Source organism: Ixodes scapularis, unplaced genomic scaffold (genome assembly GCF_016920785.2).
Source record: "Ixodes scapularis isolate PalLabHiFi unplaced genomic scaffold, ASM1692078v2 PGA_scaffold11__112_contigs__length_91849675, whole genome shotgun sequence".
NCBI lineage: Eukaryota > Metazoa > Arthropoda > Arachnida > Ixodida > Ixodidae > Ixodes > Ixodes scapularis.
The window spans coordinates 6,303,599-6,325,779 of record NW_024609837.1 but is presented as its reverse complement, the minus strand read 5'-3'; the positions used below and the strand labels follow the sequence as shown (position 1 = coordinate 6,325,779).

At 47.2% G+C, this 22,181-nt stretch overlaps 1 protein-coding gene across 1 annotated transcript in view; it reads left to right on the top strand.

The window, feature by feature from the left end:
- LOC8027972 (supervillin) overlaps positions 1–21,196 on the top strand; it is a 113,797-nt gene extending 92,601 nt beyond the window's left edge. The window contains exons 27-37 of the mRNA XM_040216547.2: positions 325–492; positions 818–929; positions 1,963–2,114; positions 3,045–3,147; positions 4,251–4,458; positions 4,789–4,931; positions 5,850–6,005; positions 7,461–7,622; positions 14,567–14,688; positions 17,148–17,303; positions 19,141–21,196. Coding sequence (XP_040072481.2) covers positions 325–492; positions 818–929; positions 1,963–2,114; positions 3,045–3,147; positions 4,251–4,458; positions 4,789–4,931; positions 5,850–6,005; positions 7,461–7,622; positions 14,567–14,688; positions 17,148–17,303; positions 19,141–19,227 — 1,569 coding nt within the window. The 3' untranslated portion in view covers positions 19,228–21,196. The remainder of the gene's footprint in view (positions 1–324; positions 493–817; positions 930–1,962; positions 2,115–3,044; positions 3,148–4,250; positions 4,459–4,788; positions 4,932–5,849; positions 6,006–7,460; positions 7,623–14,566; positions 14,689–17,147; positions 17,304–19,140) is intronic.
- The last annotated feature ends 985 nt before the right edge of the window (positions 21,197–22,181 follow it).

Below are 22,181 nucleotides of genomic sequence, written 5' to 3'. Positions count from 1 at the left end.
CGCACAATCATGTAACGACAAAAGCCACAGTTCCGGTTAAACCCTACTATTTGTGCTTCTTGGAGGAAAAAGGGGTTGTTTTTATAGCGGTGAAAGGTACGAACCATAAAGGTTTCATCGAACCATAGGAGCATCGTCGAACCATAGAGGCTTCTATATTGAAACCTTTGCCTATCCGCCCTGCACAGCCGCAAGGTAGGGCGATGCAATAGGCTGTGATGAAAACGAGCTTCTTATTTTCATTTTTAAAAATAAAATGTTAGGTTAGGTGAGTGACGCCTTGGGAGTCGTAGGCCCCCTGCAACGCACCCCGTGCTCACGCAGACGGACTCCTGGGACTCATGCCTGCGTCCCTGCGACGCCAAGGAGCTCCTCGCCCGGGACCCCGTGGAGCCAGACCTGGAGTTGTCCGGCTCGCACCTGGGACGGGGCCTGGAGTACTACGACAGTCTGGAGCGCCGCCAGTACACCATCTCCACGCTGGGCCTCAGGGTGAGCAACGAGGAATCGTTTCCTCCATTTGTGTGCAAAGGGATCTCTAGAAGCATCCTAACAGTAGAACAAAAACGTTTTTCAATCATTAAATTTTCCCTCGCCGCAGTCTCGTGCATTACGCATTACAATATTAATTTATTGACCCCTCAAATTGTCCGCGGGGGGCTTTATATAGGAGGCGTACAAAACATTAGAATGTGTCGAATAACGCAGAGGAAAAATATGGTAAAACATTGGTCGGGTTATTACGCGATTAAACGAGGCAGTGAGAGCACTCGGAAATGCAGTTGTGGTTGTTTGCATGGGCCAACGTTTGTCCCAGGTGTGGCACATCACCGAATACGAGCACAGGGCACTGCCGGAGTCCAGCTACGGCCAGTTCCACAGCGGCGACACCTACGTGGTGCGGTGGCTCTACACCGTCACCCAGACAGGTGGGTTGGAGGATGGGGGCTCCGGGGAAATTTGTCACCAGAGTGCAGCGAGTAGACTGGCGAGGGTTTGTTTGGCTTCAACCTTTCCCCTTATTCTAAGATGGTCACATGGCCTAGATGCACCTCCGTACACTATGAAAGGTTTTCATTATGACTGGTAGAGAACAATGCAAACAAATATGAGGAAAAAAGAAATGTTTCCGTTCTTGTTTATTCAGCGCGTGAGGTCGATTTTCTTTTGAGGTGGTGGGACATTGGTTTACTCTTTTGATGAGAAATTTAGCCAGTTGAGTACCACTGCTAGCCTGGGGCATTTAGCGGGCATTACGCAGTAGTGATGCACAACCACAAGCGGGTACGATTCTCATCTAGATGGGCAGGAGTGGGGATTGAACTTAGCGTCCCTGGGTTGTACAGCCTGAGCTTTCGCTCAGTGTGCTCAGAGCAGCGGTGTGCTAGCATGTACTTGGCCATTGATGCCCCATAAATAATATAAGGTCACAGATGCAGTGCCGAAGGCTTTGGTTCTTTTCAGTATGGCCATTCGCTTATTTCGGTTGTGCTTGCACGTGGCACAAAGTGGTGTTTCCTATTAATAGGTATAGCCCGCTATATGCAAAGAGAAAGTCGTCTGCTTCTAACACAGGAGTTGCAGAGACGTCAGAATGATCCAGAATGATTGAAAGGACAGTGGGTAGACCTCAATGGTAGGCACCTTGAGGTCTACTCACTACTTTTTTTTTTTTCAATCGGCCAATAAGAGCTCAGAATTCTGACATCATCGCAGCCCCTGCAAAGAAAAGCAGATGAACTTGCACTCTGCATAGGCAAGTTTCAGAAGTTTATGAACAGATTAGATAGATGCATTTTTGCCTCGTTACTATAAACAACTCGAATTATGGACAATTTGCGGGTGAAACGGACGTGTCCATATTAACGAGACGAGTGTACCGTAGTTTTATCGCATTGTTTTTCTGGCGGGCAGTGCCGAGACATTGCGTCAGACGCATCTGATGGCTGTCTTGGGTTTCAGGTCGGGACCTGTCCGGCCAACGATCCCGTCATGCGGGCACGGGCCGCGAGCGCTGCGCCTACTTCTTCTGGCAGGGGCGAGACTCCACGGTTACCGAGCAGGGGGCCTGCGCACTGCTGACCATCGAGCTCGACGAGGAGCGCGGACCCCACGTCAGTGCACCCCCTTCTCCATTTCCAGTCTCCCTCGCCTCAGAAGATGCCCGCCGGGCGGGCATTTTAATGTGGAATGTGTTATATAGCCGGCGCCTTGCACTTTATGGTAACGTGCTTCTACGCGGAGTTTTCAGATTTTTATTACGAGGAACCCCTTTACCGCCTCAAACGTCGGTCAGGAAGCCGCTCTCGGTGTTTACGGAATAAGGCAGTGCAGACACCGAAATCAATCGATCAGTCAGTCTTAAGATAGCCCACTCCTAGTAACTGCAGGCCTCTGGTCAAAGGTGACGCCGGCAGAGATGGCGTTACTTAGCCATGACGGGAGATAAGCAAACATTGCTGACTGGGAATGGCAGTCGAATTTGGTTCATTGCTCCTCTCTGCGATCAAAAGGTCAGAATCCAAAACTATAGTATGTGACGGGTTGAAAGTAACATGGAAGCTCCTCCGACGTCTTTCCCCTTTCGTGGTGCTAAATACGAGGTCGCCTCCACTACAAAAATATATGTTAAGCGTCCGATTCGACCGGAGCACTTGTGCCTAGATTGACTAAATTTTCGGTGAGAGGAGGGGCACTCCTCCGGTGTTTTACGGTACTCCTTATTTTCGCTTTGTTTACTTTCAATATTATGCACGTTATCTCTCTGGATGTTGCGGTGGTTATGCATCGGTGAATGGCTCACGTCTTCTAAAATCGTGTTCAGTGTGTGGAAACTCCAAGAGGCAGTGATGGCCAAAAACATTTGAGAGCTCATGAACCCTTCCTAGGAACCCGGTTCCGAAACCCTTGGTCTATAGAATTATCTGTATGGCAGCGAAGTGTGAGTGTGTGTGACTTGTGTGAAGTGCCATTACATCAGCCAACCAGCAAGTGTGGCTAATTGGAGTTGCGGCAACATAATGCCACCTTCCCTGTGCGTGCAGGTGCGTGTCCTGCAGGGTAGGGAACCGCCCTGCTTCTTGAACCTCTTCAAGGGCAGGATGGTCGTCTACAAGGGCAAGCGCGAAGAGGAATCCAAGACCTCTGGTCAGTGCTCACGCCCACCGACCCTTTCGTTCCTTTTTTTGGGGGGAGGGAACATTGAGAAGTTTTATATACGGTTTATCTTGGAGTATGCCATACGGTTAAACGGATATGTATTGATGGCTGACATTGATTAGCGGGGAGAGTGCTTGCTTTTTTCCCAGTCATCTTGGTAACCAAAAAACTGCCATTTTCTGACTCTACAAAGGAGCGCAGATATGTAAATTTGAGGTGGCTGATTATCTACAACCACGTTCTTTGTGCCACAAATGTCTTGAGATCCTATTTTCAGATTTTAGATGATGACGATGTCTTTGGGAAGCTTGAAAATGGGTTACTTTGTTATGCCGAAGCCGGAGAGCGCATAGGTGGCCGCATTACTCAGTGGCGTAGCTAGGAATTCTTTTTTTTTGGGGGGGGGGGGGGGGGGGGGGGGGGGGGGGGGGGGTTCTTTGTGTTTGTAGTTGATGTACTGTACAATTCATAGGTACGGACATGGCCATCCCCAAACCCCCGATTGGCTGAAACAATTCGAAAGTCAAGCAATATTCGGTTTCATTTTTCTGGAAAAGAAAGAAAACGTGCAATGGTTTCTTCTTTTTTTTCAAGAGGGGGGGGGGGCTTGAACCCTTCAAAACCCCTGCCTATACAAGTGCAGAGGTGGATTTATGTGTCATGCTTGGGACGGGTTGACGGGACGGGACGGGATGGTAAGATTTCGGCTGGCGCGGGGCGGGAGTCTGCTGAGATGCCGTTGTGGTCAAAACGATGCCCAGATCAATTTTGTTGATCCAATATTTCCTATGTCAGTGAAAACTAAACATTTGACTGGTGTATATGAATATTTTCATTTAAAAAAAAAAGTTGACCTTGTGGAGCGTACAAGGGGTGGTCACCTCCCCCACCCTCATTTCGCTCCTACGCCACTGTTGCAACTAGTAGATCACATCATTCTATTTTTGACAAAAACAACGATGGTGTAGACGAGAGAAGAAACACTTTTAGAAACAGCTCGACTCGCCCCAAGCTTCTGAAATGCACCGGGAACAAAGCGCTTATTAAATGCGGGATTCCAAAGGACGACGCGTGGTTTCCGATTCTTGCAGGGGCCTGGCGGATGTTCGTGGTGCGTGGAGAAGCCCCCTCGGAGGCAGCCCTGGTGGAGACCCGCCTCGGCGTCGAGAACCTGCGCACCCGGGGGTCCTTCCTGGTCCTGGGCACGGGCTGCGGCAAGCTGTACCTCTGGCACGGGGCACAGTGCTGCCGCCACGCACGCCGGGTGGCCACCCACGCCGCCAAGGCCATCGTCCAGCGGTGGGTCTGTTGGGCGGCACGTACTATGGGCCGGTCCACACTTGTGCGTCCGACCCTGCTCCAATGCGTCGCGTCCCCTCGTTCACGGGTTCTTTTTGAAGTGTTTCGTTCACGTGAAAACGAAATGAGTCGCCGTGTCACGTGACTAGAGTCATCCGAAACGATGGGGAGATGGCTGACGGCAAAGATGATGGAAACATTGTTTATTTCCATGGAAAAGGTGTCCAGTTCTCTTCACTAAAACTTGCGAGGAGAGAAGACACGGGCGCCATCTATCGGGCGAACACTGTTCCCGCCCACTCTTGAGGTGTGCGTTGCTTCCTCTTGCAGGACCCCTGCCGAGATGGGACTGAGCGCCGGCACGGAGCTCCAGCTCGTGGAAGTGAATGAGGGCTCGGAGGTTTGCGAGTTCTGGGACGGGCTGGGCGGGGACAAGAAGAAGAAGCAGCACCTCTTTGTCTCCCTTCTCGACTGTGAGTGCACCACGACTTTTTTCATGGAGTCGCCGACCGGTTTTTGTCACCGATAATTCAAACTTGCTCTATACTTCGAGCCTAAAGGCGGGACCGTGACCCACCCAATAGAAATAGTGCATATTCACGACCGACATTTAGTACAGCTTGAACTCCGAAAGCTAGATTTTTTGGACAAAACCGTTGCGAACGATTAGCGAGAAACTCCCCCGAGAAGCAGCCGTTTTGGATTTTGTTGGCTGCACATGGATTGGCTTAGATTGGCAGCGTTACTTGAGAACTGCTAGGCGACGCTGTACGGCTAGGCAACACTGTACGGCTTTTTATTCTCTAGCTGCGCGTCATTGTCATCATTGTTGTTGTCACCATTTTGCTTTGTTCTTGCACCATTGCAGTCGTGGACTTACACCTCTCATCTCGTCTCGGTGAACAGTGTTTTTAGACAGCGTTGGCTTTGACGTCATTGCTTACATCTGTTCTTCCGCCACCGCAACGTGTAGCTAAGTGATGCAGAAAGCAGTCGACCGCAACGCCAGAGAACTCAGCAGTTCTCAAGCTAATAGAAAGTTGCAGAGCACAAACGGAGGCGTAACCTGTACCAAGGTTACAGCTTTTTTAAGCCCACTTAAAAGTAGTAAAGGCAAGTTTTTTAGTCTTCTTTCGGACTGCTCTACTATTCGGACGTTTTTCTGGTCCCTGCGAAGTCCGAAAAGTCAATCGGCGACTGTAGGGCAGATCCAACGGGGAGTGCTCGTTGCTTGCGCCAATCTTCCTTTGTTCCCGTTTGTTGCGCGCTCTATTTTACACCGAGTCGGTACCGAGTGCCCCAGATCGTGACGCTTGTACTTCATCTCGTCTCGAGGAACCTCCCGAGAAAAACGATGGAGCATGTTTTTCCGCTCGCACGTGTACCCACAGCTCCCCTGGACTTCCGGTTCACGCCGAGGCTGTTCCACGCCACCCTGGTGTCTGGGACGTTCGAGGCCTGCGAGGTGTCCTGCCCGTTCCAGAGGGTGGATGTCCCGTGCGCCTACCCGTTCCTCCAGTCGGACCTGTACAACGCGCCCCAGCCAGGTCTGCGGCACTTTCTCTCCTTGCAGTCAACATTTTGACATGCAGTCAAAATTGACAGAACCGATAAAGCCCAAAAACAGCATTGTTGCTTAGGGCACTCATATTCTTTTTTTCTTTAGATTTTTTTTTTGTTAGAAAGCTTTTTCGATTTTTTTTTTTTTATGTATAGGGGAGTAAGATATAAAAATATGAAGAAATGCAAAAATGCAAACCGGTCTCACGTGTTCAACCCTGTCTGAACGCACAAAAAAAAAAAAATTTGTTGCTTGTATGTTTATACAGCCTCGATGTTGGTACGCCTCAACGGGTGACCTGTCTCTTAGCTGTAGATGAGAAATTTAGCCAGTGCAGTACAACCGCTAACCTGGGTTTTTTTAACGTGCATCGCACAGTAGGGATTACATGAACGCGTGTCGGTATAAAACTCATCCAGATCGAAACGGGTGGGCGGTGGGGATCGAACCCAGGAGGTTTCGCAGCGCAAGCTTTCACTCCACGCTCCGAGCTGAGACGCGCTAGCCCACTAGGCCACCGATTCCCTTCCGTCTGAACACACCCTGGAATTCATACTTTTTGTTCTCGCAGCCTCATTGAGTGCGCTTCTTTCCAGGCAACGATGCACTAGAGAGAGGCAACACCCGTGGAGCTTGGTGCTTCTTTGTGGTGCACCGGTGCTCGGCAAGAAGTGCACTCAATGGGGGCACACATGGGCTATAAGAACGAGCACCACGCAGAAACTTCCGTAGCAACTTGCGTGGACACTATGACGTGGTGGCATGGCATAGGTCCACGTCGCAGCGTCCTCCCAAGTTCATATGAAAACTGCCGCGCGTCGCTCGTTGTTATCGCTCGCGCATCCCCGGCTTAACAGTCTACATTAGACGACTTCTTGGCCCGATGAACAAACTGAATTTTGTTTTCAGTCTTCACGCGCTGTCTAAACAGTCCACGATAGACTTGCGTCGTACATTTCACGAACGTTTCATGCGTGGCGTACCCGTTTATGATTGGTAGGCCCGCGTAGAGTAAATCGTGAGGTACCTGCCTCGTACGTGCAGCCATTCGTATGGCAAATTACAATTTTATCTCGCATCGTATTTCGATGAATTTCTGATAATTCAAAGTTTCAATAATTCAAAGAGAATTGGCTGCTTCCTGAAGTTTGAAATATCGAGTCTACTGTATTCCCTGGCACAATGAGAATGGAAGGATGCGGTTTCACTTGTCCAGCCTCCAGCGAGCGCGTAGTGTCTTTAATAACGCTTTAGCGTCTTATGAGCCTCGAGCACGTACATGCAGCCAGAGCACAACAAAGGCAGTGAGCGCATGCTGAAAGGCGGGCATGGTAGGCAGTGCTAGTTGCACCCGCAAAGAGATCACCCTAGAGAGAACGTCCCAGCCGCCGTGCACACGTGGACAAGCCCAGACGAGAGTTGCGGTTTCCTTGTGGCGCAGCGGTCTTCTTTCTGGACAACCGGCACGAGGTGTACGTCTGGCAGGGCTGGTGGCCCCAGAAGGAGTCCGACGCGGGGTCGTGCACCCCAAACAGTTCGGAGAAGGTGCGCTGGAACACGACCAGACGGCTGGCCATGGAGACTGCCCTGCACTACTCTCAGGGTGAGTGCAAGTCTCCTCTCAAAGGCCTTTTACCGCGAACACTTTGGTCTTTTGTCGCCCGACCTCGCTCTCTGCACGTGAATGTGAGTGGGAGCGTTACATGGTGTTGCAAAAGTGTGAAGAATGACTTGCCCAAGGAGCATGTAGCTTCCATCTTCTCGAAGGCTTAGCGGTGAACGTACCGTAAGATACCGGGGCAGTGCCCACCCCACCTTCGCTGGAAACTGGGTTAATCTAAACATGGGCGCTTGTCTGAATTTGCCGAATTCCCAAGTTTGGGAAATGTTAATAGTGGGCACTTGGACCAAGTGGGCGCTTCTGCGGTATTTTACGGTACTGTAGGAAGTGTTTTGCTCGAAGTCGTGCATCAATAGATAGTTTGAATCTGAAGAGAAAATGGTGCTTAAGGGGAGACACTACTTGGGAATGTCAATTTATGAACCACCCAATCAATCGGCGTGATATTTGCTGGTGGTGTTTGTAGCCGTATAGAAGGAGGGCATGCAAAGTTTCAGCCCTGTGAATCAGTTTTATGAGGTGCTGTATACCGCCAGAACGAAGTAAAGCATGGCTTTGCATGGAATCTGCTCAATGAATGTAGCATTGAGAAATGGTGTTGATAACCAGATATTGTTTTGGTGGAATACACGGAATACCTGTTGCCAATTACTATGAAAAGAAATTTTTAAAATTTGCGTTTTCCAAGTAAAAAAATTGCATGAATTTTTTTTATGTTAATTAGGTTTTGCAAATTACAATTTTGCATAATAAAGGAACATGAAAATGCAAAATTTAAGTTCATTGTAACCGCAAACATTAACTAACGATAGTTTCATACTGAAACGATTGTCTGTATCTTCGATTTCACGGGGAAATTTATGGATGGTTCAAATCTGAAAAGAATATAAACAATATATTGTTTTCCGCACTGCAATAAAGTATGGCGATACATCTATGGTAACATTCAAACATATTTTAATGCGTAAACATTACATGTCCCATGGAGCGGACCTGGCATCGTGTGTAACCGTCTGTAGCAGCGAAACGGCAATTTAATTCCCATTGGCCAAAAGCACAGTGTTATGTTGCTAGTTACGCTGAGGAGAATGGTTTAAGCAAACTGTTTAATTAGTAGCATACGGGATCAAAGCCGCAGCTATGGCGATTGCACGTCAGTTCCAAAACGCAACCGCGCGTGTCACCTTCTGCGAGCGTGCTCTCTGAATGTCCTCTTCCTCACATCATAACATGCCCCCCTTCTTCTTTTTTTTTTTTTGAAGATAACGCAGTGCGAGTGCGGCACTTGTCAGTCTCTGTATCGTAGCGGCTTCACCACGACGCGCCCACTTCTTGTTGTTTTTTGGTTATCCTGTTGACGCAGGACCTGATACCTTGTAGATGTGTCGTCGTTTGAGACTGTAGGGACATAGTCTTCAGCGGCTTCGTTTGAGACTGTAGGGAAATAGTTTTCAGCCGCTGTATTTGTTTCTGCTGTTCCATGTGCTTCTTTGATGTGGTACCGGTTGCGCCTGTAGGTGCGTCCTTCTTGTCCTTGCACCGTGTACGACCTCTCACTCGGGCCTCTGTCTAAAACCACACCTCTGTTCCAGTGTCCCCGTCTTTTAAACCAAATTTTCTGCTTTGGCTGTAGTGGCAATAGTGTCTTTGTTTTTAGGTCACCATGGCGATGCTGCCTCGCTTGTCGTTGTTGAAGTGTTATTTCAGTTCCTCTGTCGTTATAGATAGGCAATAGGTTATCTGGCAGAGTTGGTACCAGTGTCCTCAGTTTTCTTCCCATCAAAAGTTCGGCTGGTGATTTTAGTCCATCCATAGGCGTGCTCGGTAATCCAAAAGGACTGTGAATAGGTCCTTTCCATCTTCCTTCGCCTTCATCAAAGAATGCTTGACTGTCTGCACTGCGCGCTCTGCCAGTCCATTGGATCTTGGATTGTATGGACTGGATGGATTATGGAATACATCCCAATCACTCAAGAAGCCTCGGAATTCGGTCGAGTCAAAAGGTGGTCCATTGTCGCATACTACTTCCTCTGGTATGCCAAATCTTGCGAAAGATGCCTTCAGAGCGTTAATAAGACCTCTGGCAGTTGTTGATACCATTGTTTGAACATCGATGTACTTACTGTAGTAATCAATTAAGAGAAGATATGAGGTACCATCTAAGTGAAAGAAGTCCATGGCAATTTTTTGCCAAGGCCTTTCTGGTAGTTGTCGATCAGCCAGTGGTTCACGTTGGTTGTTCCTTTGGTGTCGTTGACAGATTTCGCAACGCGTTATCAAGTTTTCGATATCTTTGTTCATAGTTGGCCAATAAAGACTCTCTCGGGCACGGTTTTTGCATGACACAATACCCCGATGAGCTGCGTGAAGTCGCTCAAGGGCACCAGGTTGAGAGGATGCTGGCAAAACGATACGCCCTCCTCTACACACCAACTGGTCAACCAAGTGCAGTTCATCTTGAATCTCGAAGTAGGGCCGCAGTTCTGCCGATACTTGGAATTTGTGTTCTGGCCAGCCTCGCTGGATGTATTGCTTCACAACTTGAAGCGTTGGGTCAGTTGCAGTCTCTTCCCGTATTTGCTGAAACTTTGTCGCTGTTGCTGTTGCAAGTATGCATACATTGATGGGTTGCTCGTTTTCTTCTGTGTGGATTACCTCAGATGTATCTGGGTCTCTTGAAAGAGTATCTGCAAGCGTCAGATACTTTCCAGGAACATATGTCAGTCTTACATTGTAATTTTGCAGGCGCAAGAGGAGTCGCTGCAGTCTTGGAGATACTTGGTCGTAGGGCTTTTCCTTAAGCCCAATGAGTGGCTTGTGGTCCGTTTGGACCTCCACTTCACGTCCAAACACGTAAAAATGAAAATGCGTACAAGCGAACAGAACTGCAAGTAATTCCTTTTCGATTTGCGCATACCGCTGCTGTGGCTCAGTCAGTGAAGCGGATGCATAAGCTACAGGTTGTCCATTTTGCAACAACACTGATCCAATGCCATAAGAGCTAGCATCTGTCGACAGAGTGACTGGCTTGGAACTATTGAAAAAGGCCAAAACTGGTGCCTTTTTGAGCAACTCTTTAATATGCTCAAACTCTCTTGTCATGTTGGCATCCCAGTACCAAGCTGCGTCCGATTTTAACAAGTTTCTCAACAGTGCCGTTTTTTGTGAGAGATCTGGCAGAAACTTCGTCAGATAAGTAATCATACCCAAAAATCTTTGCAAGCTCGCCTTGTCTGTAGGGGCATTGAGAGCTGCTATAGCTTTTACTTTTTCGTTGTCCGCTGCAATTCCTTTGTCTGTGAGAGCATGTCCAAGGTATTTTACTTGACTCACTCCCAGCTGAACCTTATTTGCGTTGAACTTTAAATTGTGCTTTCTTGCCAGGGTGAGGACTCGATGTAGTTGTTCCTCATGCTGATGGGGATCCTTTGCTGCGAGTAGAACGTCATCAAAATAAGGCCGAATGTCATCGTGTTCACGGAAGATGTCATCCATGGTCCGCTGAAAGAGTTCTGGGGCAGTTGAGAGACCGAATGGTACTCGGAGGAACCTGTAACGGCCCCATGGTGTGGCAAACGTGCATATGAACGAGCTGGGCTCATCCAACACCATATGCCAGAATGCTTTACTCGCATCAAATAGTGTGAAAAGGTTGCAGCCGCTCAGTTTGCTGAACATTTCTTCTTGTGTTGGGATTCGATAATGCTCGCATCTGATCGCTTCGTTTAGCTTGCGAGGATCCAGACAGATCCGTATACTTCCGTCTTTCTTTGGGATTATCACTATCGGATGTACCCAGTCAGTTGGCTCTGTCACTTTGACGATGATTTCGTTGTGTTCCATCGCTTCCAATTCTTGCTTCACCCGAGATTCAAGTGCTAGAGGTATTTTCCGGGGTGCTGCAATGCTGGAAACCGCATCTTTCTTCAATGTGATCTTGTACGTCCCAGGAAAACGACCAATACCTTTAAATACATCTGGATATTCCGACAGAATGGCTGTGAAGTTGGTGGGACATGCCGCCGTTGCTGAGCTTGCAACCGTTACATGCTTGACTCGCCTCACGAGGTTAAGGTCAGAGCACGCTTGTATGCCAAGGGTTGGTTGAACTTCAATGTCCAGTAGGTAAAACTCCAGTAGATAACTTCTCCCCTGGACGATGCAGTCAATGGTGCATCTCCCAGAAACTGCAAGGTTTTCTCCACTGAAAGTCAACACTTCGACTTTTGTGGGCAGGATTGTTACTTGACACCTACATTTGTGCAGCAGAGAGCTAGAGAAAACATTGGCCTCTGCACCAGTGTCAAGCTTGAAAAGAATTTCATGTCCATTAATGGACACGCGTTCGTACCACCCTGTTTCTTTTGTTGGCCCAATTGAACCAATTGCGATGCCTCCCAAGTGGATGGTTTCATTGGGGTCATTGTTCATGGATGAGTTGGAAGTTTCTTCTACTGCAGAAACACGTCGATATCCGTAGGTTTTCTGCTGTGTCTGGTTGCACATTCGGGAAAAATGTCCGAATTTTCCACAGGAAAGGCAGTGCTTTCCGTAAGCTGGGCAGTTTCGGGGTTGATGGGAAGTACCACATCTTGAACATGAACTTTGCTGTCGTTTGCTGGATTGGTCTTTTTGTGGTTCGGATGGCTGATACCTTCGTTGCGCTGCCCTGAAGCTAGATGACTGACGATAGAGTCCATCAACTCTAACTTCGTCTTCAGTTTTCTGAATATCATTCACATGTTTTTTTGAGATTTCAGCTGCTTTACAGGTTGAAATGATTTTGTCCAGGGTTAGACTCGGTTCACGAAACAATCGTTCGCGCAAAGCCACGTCTCGTATCCCGATGATGATACGATCACCAATGAGCCTGCTTTCTTGAGCTCCGTAGTCGCATTTCTGAGCCTGCAGTTTTAGCTCAGTTACAAATTCGTCAATGGTTTGTTCTGGCTTTTGGCTCATTGTGTTAAAAATGGCTGTTGCTTGTGTGACGCTTTTGTAAGGTGCATAGAGTTTATCAAATTCGTGCAGGATGTAATCTACTGCATTCTCTCTTTGCCCGCTTTGACCATCTCCCGTTGGTTGCGGAGGAAAGGTTTGCGTAATTCGTCTTGCCTGAGGTCCAAGGCAGTGGAGCAGAAAAGCTTTCCGAGTTGAGATAGGCTTAGATGCATATTCGCAGGCTGCCTCGAAGATAAGGTAGGATGATTTCCACTCCTCCCATGCTCTTGCTGGGTCGTCACCAGGCTGGAACGGAGCCGGCGGTTGTAGGAAAGCAGATGCCATCTTGTTGTTGCTGTTGCTTGTTAAATTTAAAATATGGACGTTGAGCTGCTCACCACTTCTGACACCATGTTATGTTGCTAGTTACGCTGAGGAGAATGGTTTAAGCAAACTATTTAATTAGTAGCATACGGGATCAAAGCCGCAGCTATGGCGATTGCACGTCAGTTCCAAAACGCAACCGCGCGTGTCACCTTCTGCGAGCGTGCTCTCTGAATGTCCTCTTCCTCACATCATAACACACAGCAACGGATATGCTTCGCCAGGGAAGCCGACGGGGGCACTCAGGGTCAAAGTAGACGTGCCTCAGAAATAAAACACAAAGAAAAATGATCAGCCATTCCACTCTGTAAAGGTGGATGACCAGCAAAGCTGTTTATCAGACGACACAGACGTGATATCACGTGACGTCACAAAGCCGTGACGTCATTTCTGTTGCCGCACACAAAAAATCCACGAGATCCTAGCCATAAACAGCTTCGCTGTAAAAGGCACAGCAACGCAGATACATCGTCACGGGAGCCGTGGAGCCGTCAGGTTCGGCTGCCGTCGATGCAGCAGGAAAAGGGGACGCCAAAGCGCCGTGTGCGAAAGGAAGATGTGGCGCACTGCTTGTAGGAATGCGCTGCGTGTGGGAATGCTTTCGCATTCTTACACGTAAGCAGTCTTGAGTGTCTCTGCCGAATCGTTTCTTAATGTAATTTTGGGGCATTTTCACAATTTGTGCACAAGAATTTCTGTTCTCAATAGTGTCCTACCACAACCAGTTTGACACGCCTGTACTTTAGAATACGTGGAATGCAACCATCTGGTTTTGGTTAGAGTGCACATTTTTTTATATTTATGGAAAATTTAAAGAAAACATTTGTTAGCTCCTTGAAATGGCTTTTTTGCTATTTTTAATTAGTCTAAAATGAAAGAAGCGGAGCACACATTATTTCTGTTGTTCATCGCATTCAGTGGTATAAAAGGAGCGAATTAGTTTCTCTTACTAGGCTTTTTTTAAGCGTGTTGCCATCCCTCACGTGTGCACAAGAGCATGATTTTTTTCTGAATGTACATTGCATTGAGAACATTAAAGAACAAGCTATATTATATCTAGCACCAGTTTCATAGAGACTAGATTAAGCACCATAAGCTGCAAAAATTTCATGGAGTAATATGCCAAAAAAACTCGGACGAAAACGAAGGGAGAACTGGACAGGACGTTAAACCGTGTCCTAACCAGTTTTCTCTTCGTTTTCTTCTGTGTTTTTGGCGTATTACAGCTTGATACAAAGTCAACTAGCACAACTAGCCATCCTTATGTAAAAAATTTTCAACATTGTAAATGATAAAAAAAAAAAAAAATTTCCCTCAGCGCATGTTTTCTTAAATTTCAAAACTCGTCACTGAGGGTCGGAGGCGGTTGAGAGAGTTTAGGAGCTCGGAGAATCCACTGGGGCACCCGGGGGAACTTGCTAGTGGCATTTCATCAAGCGATGGCTTCTTGAAATGCTCAAGGAGCTAGATGTCCTAGTGAATTGCCAGTCTGATTTTTCTTTCGAGTTCTGAGTAAAGAGTGATGTGGTGGAAACAGCAAGCTGTCCGTTGGAGGGCGTGCCTGGGGCTGGGGGCCTAACCGGGCGAAATTTCGGTTTCAGAGTTGAGCTCGAGCGACCCTCCGAAGGTGTACCTGGTCTTTGCCGGTCTGGAGCCGGTCCAGTTCACCAGCCTCTTTCCCGAGTGGGAGGACCGGGACGACATTGCGTGCATCAACATGAAGGTAAGCGACCGCACAATAACTCGTCATTTCGTCCTGAAAGGGGTGCACAGCCAAGGTGTGGAGTGAATAGTTGGGCTGTTTTAGTTACCTGGTTGAGGTACCGGTGAACTAAATACCAGTTCCTAAGTTAGGATGAAATTACAGTAACCTATGGTTAGGATTTTGGACTGACCTGTAACTCGGTTCAGTGGCAGTTGATTTGAAAAGTTGTGTTTACAATTGCAGAAACCCTCATTGACTTGGTGTCTGAAACGGTTCTTTGCGTTGTTACTAGTGATGGACTGAATCTGCCGAACTTGAAATTCGACAAAGCTCGGCACATGCCAAACTTTTGAAGGGAAGTGAGGCGAAGATTCGGCAAAAATTTTGGCAAACGTCTGCGCAAGAACGCGACGGGGCCATGGATTGGAAAAGGACACCGTGCGGTTACCATCGTACAGCGTAGTGCTACCAACGGTTACGGCAAGGTGCAGAGTAGGCGACATGGTAACCGTGTGTTTGTCAGCCTTTGTACGTGTGGCTCGCTTCAATATTTTCTGCCTCAAGAACGGAAGATCCGCCAGGAATCGTTGCAGTCCATTGTGCAAGTGACAAATGATGGGGTACATTTTGGACAACGTGATTTTCATTTGAGCTCTCCGGTGTTGCAACGAGGTAGTTGCAACATTGACCGACAAGTACAGCGATTCCTCGTTTTAACAAAATCGCTTTTATCGAGGTTACATATGGTCCCGACCGAAATGCACGCATTTTTAACCGGATTATTCTAAGTGTATCGGCGGCCGATCACACTTATTATGAATGTCGAGGTGCCGAAACCATTGGAGCCTACACGGAGGTGCATGAAGACCCTTGCGTTCCCTCCCCCTTCTGTGCCGAGGCTAACGGCAAACTGGGAAAACGGTGTAAACGGGCGACGGAGGGCAGAGCGCACAGCTGGCAAAGCGCCGCTTCTGATGTGCCAACGCGGACGGGGAGCAGCGTCAAACTTCCAACGCTACTCACAACACCCGCGGCCGACACTGCCCAACTCCTGTCGGAATCTGGTCAAGAAAGCGATGGAGCCTGGAGGAGATCATGCACGCTCCTGAAAGGGCGCGCTGGCGGCATAATACATGCATACGTGCGTCGTATGGGAGATTGGGAGTGTTTACCTAAAGTCGCTTAGATCTGCGAGGTTGAAAAAAGTGGCCAGCCCAAGGTCTGAAGTCTCCAAAGAATTTGACATTCCGGCATCGGCTGTTCGACACTGTTCTCCATTTTGCAGAACAAATGAGGTGTTGGACGGGTTCAAGAAGTTTCCCGTGTGGGAGAAGTGCGCCCACGACCCGAAGATGAAAGAACGCCAACTGCTTCGCGCACGTCGGGTTTTCTCTCGCGAGCACGCTGGCCGAGCCGTGGCGCGATTACCGTAGCTGCAACGATCTCTACAGGAGTGTGTGAAAGCATGTTGGCAAAGTCACCGAGGACAACTTTGATTCGTTCGCGCTCGTCGACGCGGACATTCCCGTTGTTGCTCCTGCCAGGGATGCTGCGATCGTAGACCTTGCTTGCGGCCAGGGTAAAGACGAAGCGACTTCGGAGAGGCACCTCGGGAAACTCCGACTGCAGAGGCGTGAATCATTCTACGACTGCTTCGAAACAAAGTGGAGTGCAGTGGCGGTGACAGTGTTCTTGCAATGCCTGGAGCAATTTGAGGAGAACTGATGCCCTGATGAAACTTTCGGCAAACTCCACCCATAATTATTTTTTTACTCGGTAAAGCTTCTGCGAGATGTTCTTAACCAAGGTTTGTTTGATTAAACATGCGGTCAGAATGTTCCGCAGTGTTCCCGTCCACCCTCGACGCTGCTGGCACTGTTTTTTTTGGCTCTATCGCTTTTATAGAATTACCGCTACTATTACGGCAAACTACCGTAGCAGGAAGTTTTCCCGAGAATTAAGGTCAAGTGCTCGTTTCTTGGAGATTGGGCAATCCCATGCTTCTATACCGTTCCTTCCCACTCATCCCCGCAAAGTGCCGACTTCTTGAGCAACGCTGAAAAACATAGTATTTGTGAGTGATTAAGTGTCGAAAAAATGCCCTCGAATCCGAGAAGAGAAAGAAAATGTAAAACGCGGAGCCCTAGTAATACCATACAACGACCATTGTCTCGTGAAGATGGGCAGAGTGGGCAATGCAAGTCTTGTGAGCATCCTTCTCCCTAGCTATACTTCGTTTGAGCTTAAGTCCAGACTCAGCTGACGCTGCGAGGTAATGAGACCGATCGAGTGGCGTCAAAAGCGCAAGTCACAAGGCCTTTTCTGTCTGATGGTTCGGCGATAAAACCGCCGAGGAACACGGCGGTGGTGCGCTTTTGCCACTCACCGATTGGTCCTATTGGCTTGTAGCATCGGCGGCGTCCGGAATCAAGGGGAAACGAAGCTTGTGCGACGGTCTGGGTGTGCTTTGTGTGCAGGAGGGCCGCACGCACGGTGACTGCCTGTCCGTGCAAGAGACCCTGTCCCAGCTGACGCAGACCCACTACCCACTGGAGGAGCTCAAGGCGGACCCCCTGCCCGAAGGGGTCGACCCCCAGCGGCTGGAGTCCTACCTCGCGGACGAGGAGTTTGAGGTGGGTGTCCCTTCTTTTCCCGTGGAGGTTAAACTTTGGTGCGCGGCGTTTTTCAGGGAGCGATGGCTCGAAGACAATTTTTTTTCTCTCGAGTCGCGCGTGCCTTCGTAAATTTGGCACCCTCCGTCGTGAGGGCGAGGGCACCTGCGCTTAGCAGTGGAGAATCGATATGCATCTCTGAAACAGATTGCTCCTCCTTTAACACCGAAGCCAACAGTGGATGCGAGTTATGATGACATGCGCCACTGGCATCGAAACATTTTTATTGTTGCTTGGGTGATTTTTGTTTTGGTGTGCTTCTTCTTTGTCAACTTGGTGCTTAGGGGCAAACACCGAGGTTTAGTAATTGCTTATAACTCTGGTTTTCGACGACTGTGAGAACAAAGAGGCTCCAGTTTTTGATGAACTAAGGCCCACTGAGGACGCTCAAGAGTGACCTCAGGGAGCAAGGTCAAGGTGCCACTGCAAAGTACCGAGTCTCAAAAAGTACAATGTGAGAAATCTTATACGTTCATGCAGATGTCAATGAACTTTCTGTCCATAAAAAAGTGTCTTTTATAAATATGCTTTACAGAGTGTGCTACAGTGGTACGGAGACCTAAATTTCGGTCCAGCGTCCAGGAGAAAATTTGGCACTCAAAGGGTTCATCTTTTAAGAATTTAGTTTTTTTCCCAAAAATATTTCCCAATGGTCAGTTTTTGTTTTCGAAATCGTAATGTAGAGAAAGGGTCAATGGGCAGCTTTTTTCTTAATTATCCAGCAGCACATACAGTAATCGGTCATGAACTCGAACTTGGCTATCTCGAAATATTGGTGCAGCAAAGTGCAAGAAAAAAAAAAGGAAGAAAAGATAAGTCCCACGTTATCAGGCTGCAACCAGCTGCACCTCAGGGATGTTTGTTATCTTACTTTTTTGTTCTCCCCGATAAGGCTTGGGGGTCAGCAATTTTTTCTCACTCCCTCAGCCTTATCTTGCGCTTCTTTTTCTTTCATTCTTTTTAATGCAAATTCTTTCCTTTTTTTGCATTTTCGTTTTTAGCTCTGGCTCTCTTATTTCATGCGAGTGTTGCTCGTTGATAATTTCGTTGCAGTTGCTTCGTTTTCCCCACGCCACCGTGCGAGCGAGCGTCTAGTCACTTGGCGCGATTGTTGGCAGGCTTCCATTCTCACAATACGCCATCAGTTGAACAAAAATTCGGTACCTGGCTTATCTCGAAACTCTGCCTACCCCGAATTTTCGTTTTGTTTTTATGACTTTGAGTCATTGAGGGTTCACCGTACAGTGCTTGCAAGATGTTCGGGTTTAGAGGCATGAAATGGAAATATTGAAGGCAAAAAGTTGTCTGCTTTCTTCTATTCGTTTTGGTGCCTCTGGTTGTGCGACATTTCAGCAGTTTGATTCCTTACTGGAGGTACTTCCCAGATCTTGTCCAAACGATGAAAGGCTCTCATCCTCTGAATACAATTCTGAGGAGCATTAAAAGTCTGAATCGGAAGAGCCAAAGCCCCAGAGCAGCGGACGTGCAAAGATACCATTTCGCATGTATCACCTGAACAGAGTATCTAATTTTGAAAACTTTGCTGGAACTGTAAATAGTTCGAGCAAAGTGAAACACATGGCAAATATAATGTTTGAAGTTTGCCAAAAGCATAACAAATAGCAACACCTCCCATGGGGCGGGCACTTTGAAAGGTGTAACCTCTGCCGTACACGTGCGACGACGACCGCCGAAGGGTCAATGGCACCTATCGGAGCAGTTTGAATTGTATTGCTCGAGTCCCTTGGGATGTTAAAGAATGTTCGTGTTGGGTTTTTCTCTTGTCTGGTCACTGCAGGCTGTGTTCAAGTGCAGCAAAGCCAAGTTCTACGAGCTGCCAAGCTGGACCCAGAACAAACGCAAGAAACAGGCTGGCCTCTTCTGACCGGTCAACACTCTCGCACCTCCCCCACGCCTTACCTGTTGCCGCAAAACCCTCTGGACGCTTCCTCTACTGTTTTCTTTTTATCTCCTTAACGCAAGACATTGTTTCAGTACTGGTGGCTTCCATTGCTTCGCACGCATTGTTCCCCATCAACAGAGTCTTGAGAGCAACGCTCGAGGCTGCATCTCCTTTTTTTTTTCTTGCCTAACCGATCTGTTTCCACTTTTTTTTTTAACCGACGGGGAGCTGAAAGGCAACGTGATCGGTGCAACGTGACGGATTATTTTTGTAACCGAGTGAAAGTGTAGTAGTACTTTGAAATGGAAGGACAACCTGGCCCGACGGGTGAAAAAATTCGGGAACGGAACGGCCATGCCTCGAAAACAAGGAAGCAGTGACAGGAATCAAATTAGCAAAATTTTGTTTATTGACTGTGTATGTTCAACCCTACGCGACTCGTGGCATGTGCTTCCCTTATTTACTTCAGTTCAACAGAAGGTAGGCAATTGATTTGGACACTGCATTGGTTTGTTTCCTGTCACTGGTTCTTTGTGTGCTAGGTATTTTGAGTTTTCGAATCTTTGCTACCCCCCCACATGGTTGAGGTGTCGTACGCTTCTGGAGACCTTGTAAAATGAAGAGAATGCGTTTTGATATTATTGTATTATATAGATACATATTTTACGAAAGAGTCAACGGGGTACAAAAGCAATATCTGAAGCTTGTCACTCAACATTTTCATGCTATGTTCCAGCCAGCCTGTAAATAATATTTTTTCAAAGATGAAATTTTTTTAGGAGGCGGTTTGTATGTGCACGTTTCTGTACATGTCCAGTTTGTTCTGTTCCCCTATTGGAAACAACTGCTTTTGTAGCTGAAACAAGCATCTATTTAATTTGTCACTTCAATGACTTTCTTGGCTATGGCACTTGGTTGTGCTTGGTTAGCTGTGCTTTTGTACATAGCCTGTAAATTTTGTTTTCCCAACGGAGCACATAATGAGTGCAGTGTTCGAGGAAGACTTGTCTTTTTTTTTGTAGGGTCCTGATTTACTCTTTGATGCCGTTTTTACTTCTCTAGGCTTTGAATCCTTGGGCGTGCGACTAAAATCCTAACGTCGTCGATAACTTCGGAGCAGGGTGTTGTACGTAGTTGTTATTGTTCCGTAAATGCACCGAAATTGGTCGGAGAGCGTATAGCTTAGGATCGAAACCATTGTGGTCTCGTGTGGAATCATTCTTTTCTGTTGTTGGTTTTTACTTTAGTCATTGAGGCACAGTATTCATTTGGTTGTGTTAAGATGGGAATCTTTGGCCGCCGGTGATGAAAAACCCAGTGATAACCTTTTTTTTTTTTGTTGGTGAATCTGATCTGCTCAAGGTTGTCGGCTTCGTAAGCCTCTTTTTTTATCCCCAGTCCCATTTTTGTGGCTGACAAAGCTTACCCCCGCTTTTGCATTTGCGTTTTTTCGATAGCTCAAGACTGCCAATTGGGCTTTGTGTGCTCTGCCAAATTAGCTTATCTTAAACTCTCATATGAGCAATGCTGCTGTCATACTTAAGCACGCAGAGTCTTTGGTCAGTCTCGGAGGTCGTGCTGTCTTCAAAGATAGCTTTTCCTCATTCGTTAACAAGTCGTCATAAAAATCTAAAGGCGCTGCCTTGAATGTTTTACACAATGTTTTTTGAGGCTCTTATTGTGCAATTTTTTTCAGCCACGAATAATTTGTTAGGATTTATTAGAATCTAATTGAGGTTGTGTTCCCTGCTGCATTTTTAACGGTGGCAATCTTTTATGCATATGGGACATCGGGAGTCGGTATAAAAGCTGGTTCGGGAAGTCTTAACTGCACTGTATTTTTCGCGAGTGTAAATGTGTGTCAGAGTGTGTTTTAGAGTGTTTTTAAGTGTGACAACTAATGTGACTGGAAATGATTTTTTGTAAATAAACTGGTCACGTGGGAATTGCAGACTGGGTTTTGTCCGTTTTTGTAGCTGAAGTGGCTGGAATAGTAGTATATCGATAAAGGTGTTGAAAGCTTCTTTGGCATTGCTGGTGCATGCTGAAGCCTTTTGCATGGTTTTGGAAATTGATTCTCCTGCTGGGCTTCTTGGGAGTGTTTGTTCCATGATGTCTGTCCACTGGGGAAAGTGATAGTGCAGAAAACGTAGCATTTATAAGGCCCCTATAAATGCTAGCATTTGGAGCACCTTGGAATGATGTCGCAGTATCCTGCGACACAGACATCGAGGCTACATCCGCGTACATGAAAACTCTAAAAGCTGGCCCTATAAATGTTGTGTAAGGAGAAGCATCAATGCTTGAGGCCAAGCTACCCTCTGTAACATGATGCTTCTTCCTAGTTATTGTTAATACAGTTTGCAAGCTTGCTGCTGTTTGAAAAATGTTGAGAGGATAGACGTGGTGAATGTTTTCTTGCAGTGGTCGAGAGTTTTAGACAGAAGCTAAGAACCTTGCGGAAAGGCTTTATTTGAAAGAGAACCTGTACTACAGAGATTTTGAGCATGTTTGTTTACTTTTGCTGCTTGGTATTCCACCCGATGTTTGCCAGTTTAATAATGCCTCTTCACAAAATTGAATATGTGGAAACTGAATTTACTGAAACTAGCGCATGGTTTCTTTCGTCTTGCAGAGTGTAGGAAGATATTTCCCAAAAACAAATAGTTTTGCAAAAAGAATTATAGTGATGTAATGGGTTGGAAAAAATTATCCCTCAAATAAGTATTTGTTGTAATGCTGGAGGTGGGGCATGAAAAAGGTGCATTTTACATCGTAACAGCTCTTTTACTGCTCGCTTTTTAAGGGTGTACTCTGACATTTTTTGCTTTATTTTTTCGGTCGTTATTTGCCTCAAAAGTGGCTCAGCACTCCAGTAGGCCTGGCTGAACTCCCAGTGTGCCCAAAAAGATCTTCCTTTACACATTTATGAAGTG